The sequence below is a fragment of the Olea europaea genome, unplaced genomic scaffold (assembly GCF_002742605.1).
Source record: "Olea europaea var. sylvestris unplaced genomic scaffold, O_europaea_v1 scaffold20961, whole genome shotgun sequence".
In the NCBI taxonomy this organism is placed as follows: domain Eukaryota; kingdom Viridiplantae; phylum Streptophyta; class Magnoliopsida; order Lamiales; family Oleaceae; genus Olea; species Olea europaea.
In genome coordinates, this window is record NW_019238897.1 from 1 (window position 1) to 1,881 (window position 1,881).

General features: G+C 34.7%; 1 protein-coding gene across 1 annotated transcript; it reads left to right on the plus strand.

Moving 5' to 3' along the window:
* Positions 1-89: 89 nt before the first annotated feature.
* LOC111380122 (LIM domain-containing protein PLIM2c-like) lies at positions 90-392 on the plus strand (the record flags this gene model as incomplete). Its single annotated transcript, XM_023003596.1, has 1 exon — positions 90-392. A coding segment is annotated over one exon (303 nt), but the record flags the coding sequence as incomplete, so codon positions are not given.
* Between the last annotated feature and the right edge of the window lie 1,489 nt (positions 393-1,881).

Consider the following 1,881-nt stretch of genomic DNA (forward strand, 5'->3'; position numbering starts at 1 on the left):
TTTTATCAAAATCTAATTTTTAGCTAAACCAAACAAGAGATAGTCGTATTTCCTAACCATTTTTTCTTGAATTTGTACATCCCAAACAGGTGACTATGGAGGGAGAATCATATCACAAGTCATGCTTCAAGTGTGCTCACGGTGGCTGTCCCCTTACACATTCATCATATGCTGCTCTTGATGGAATTCTATACTGCAAACACCATTTTCAGCAGCTCTTCATGGAGAAAGGAAACTACCAGCACATCAAATCTGCGCATAGGAGAAGTGGTAGTAATGTGGAAGCTGTCGAGGAGGAGACAGGGACGAAGTCAGGGGAGAAGGAGCCGCCAAAGGAGACGGCAACAGAAACTGAACGAGTGGAAGCTGATCACTTAGAAGAGCGTCCCTAAGTGCATATTTGATATGTAGTACTGGATACATTATGATAGTATGATAAATAAGTTGTTAGCTTATTTTTTCCCGTCATACTGTCAGTATCATCAAATCATCTTTACCAAACATGCCATAAATACACATAAAGATATAGAAATGAGGGTTTCTTGCTTTATTTATGAATTTTGATGAATTCTTGAAAAACCCTCCTATCATGTGGTCTATGTAAGCTTATTAAAAAAGGTTGTATAATTTTGTTTAAAAATATTCTGAAATATATTTGTTCAAAAGTTGTTACTTTGAAATGTGGTGTGTCTTTGTAATTTTTTAGTTATTTTTCAAGGGCAATATAGCATAAGAAAAGTACACGTACAAGGGATGTGCCAATGGAATCTATGAGCCTAGTTTTGAAATGGTAGGAAATTACAGTCCTCGAAAAATTGAATTGAGACCTCAGTTCAGCCTCAACTAAATTCGATAAATTAACCAAAGACAAAACAACAATAAAAAATTTCTTACCCTCCTCCTAAATTACCTGTCCCACGAGGAAAGGGAGTGGCGAGGGCAAACTACAGAATGGTAAACTAAACGGGGGGAGCAGGGTTGGGGGGAAGGGAATCAGGGCATGCTAAAATTTTCATCAAAATTTGTTAAAAAGTTTATCAAAAACTTTGTCAAACAACCCCGTATGCTCATCCTACCATTCGAAAAATCAATCATGTGATTTTTAACCGTAGATTGTGGATAAAACTATTACAAACTTGAAAAGTTAGGAATTTAGATGCTAAAAAGTATAATTTGCTGACCAACTTGACGTGATAGCCGTTGGATGCTTATCTACGCTAAATTATCACAACTGAGAGCAAAGTATATGACAATGTATGATTGTCAATTATCAGTCCTTTATATGTAAATCAAGTGAGCAGATAAGGATTTATTGATATGGTTAATGAGTTAAAAGGATTGTTAAGTCGCCCGACTTATAGCGAATTTAGGTGTTAGATATGAACTTCCTTTTCTTTCGAAGTAATCAATAAAGTTTGTCCTGTGTTTCTATTTGGTCGGTCACTTAAAAATCCGTTAATTTTTCTAACGAAAAATCCAATGTTGAAGATGATAAACCCTGACATTGCATGAAGGTCTTCCACGTTGAAAAGTTCAACCATACCTGAGTGACTCAACTATAAAAAATTATCTTTTTAAGCCTTTTCCTAATGTTATCCCTAAGTGTATTCCATCTCTTCTCCTTTACCCTCGTATTTACTTGACAATTCAACTAAAACTTGGATTTATTTAATTACTAGTCTATTGCACGGACATTGTTATTTCGAGGGTAATGTTAATGTTCCTAGATAATAGATTTATTTCTCCTTTTTTTGCTGGCTTCTTCTTAAACCTTTAATGCATAATATAGCGTTTTTTTATATACTCGCTTCTCCAAAGTTAAGATTATAGATACTCAACTTTATTATCAAACGTCATGAAAGTAGGAAATAATTATGAAAA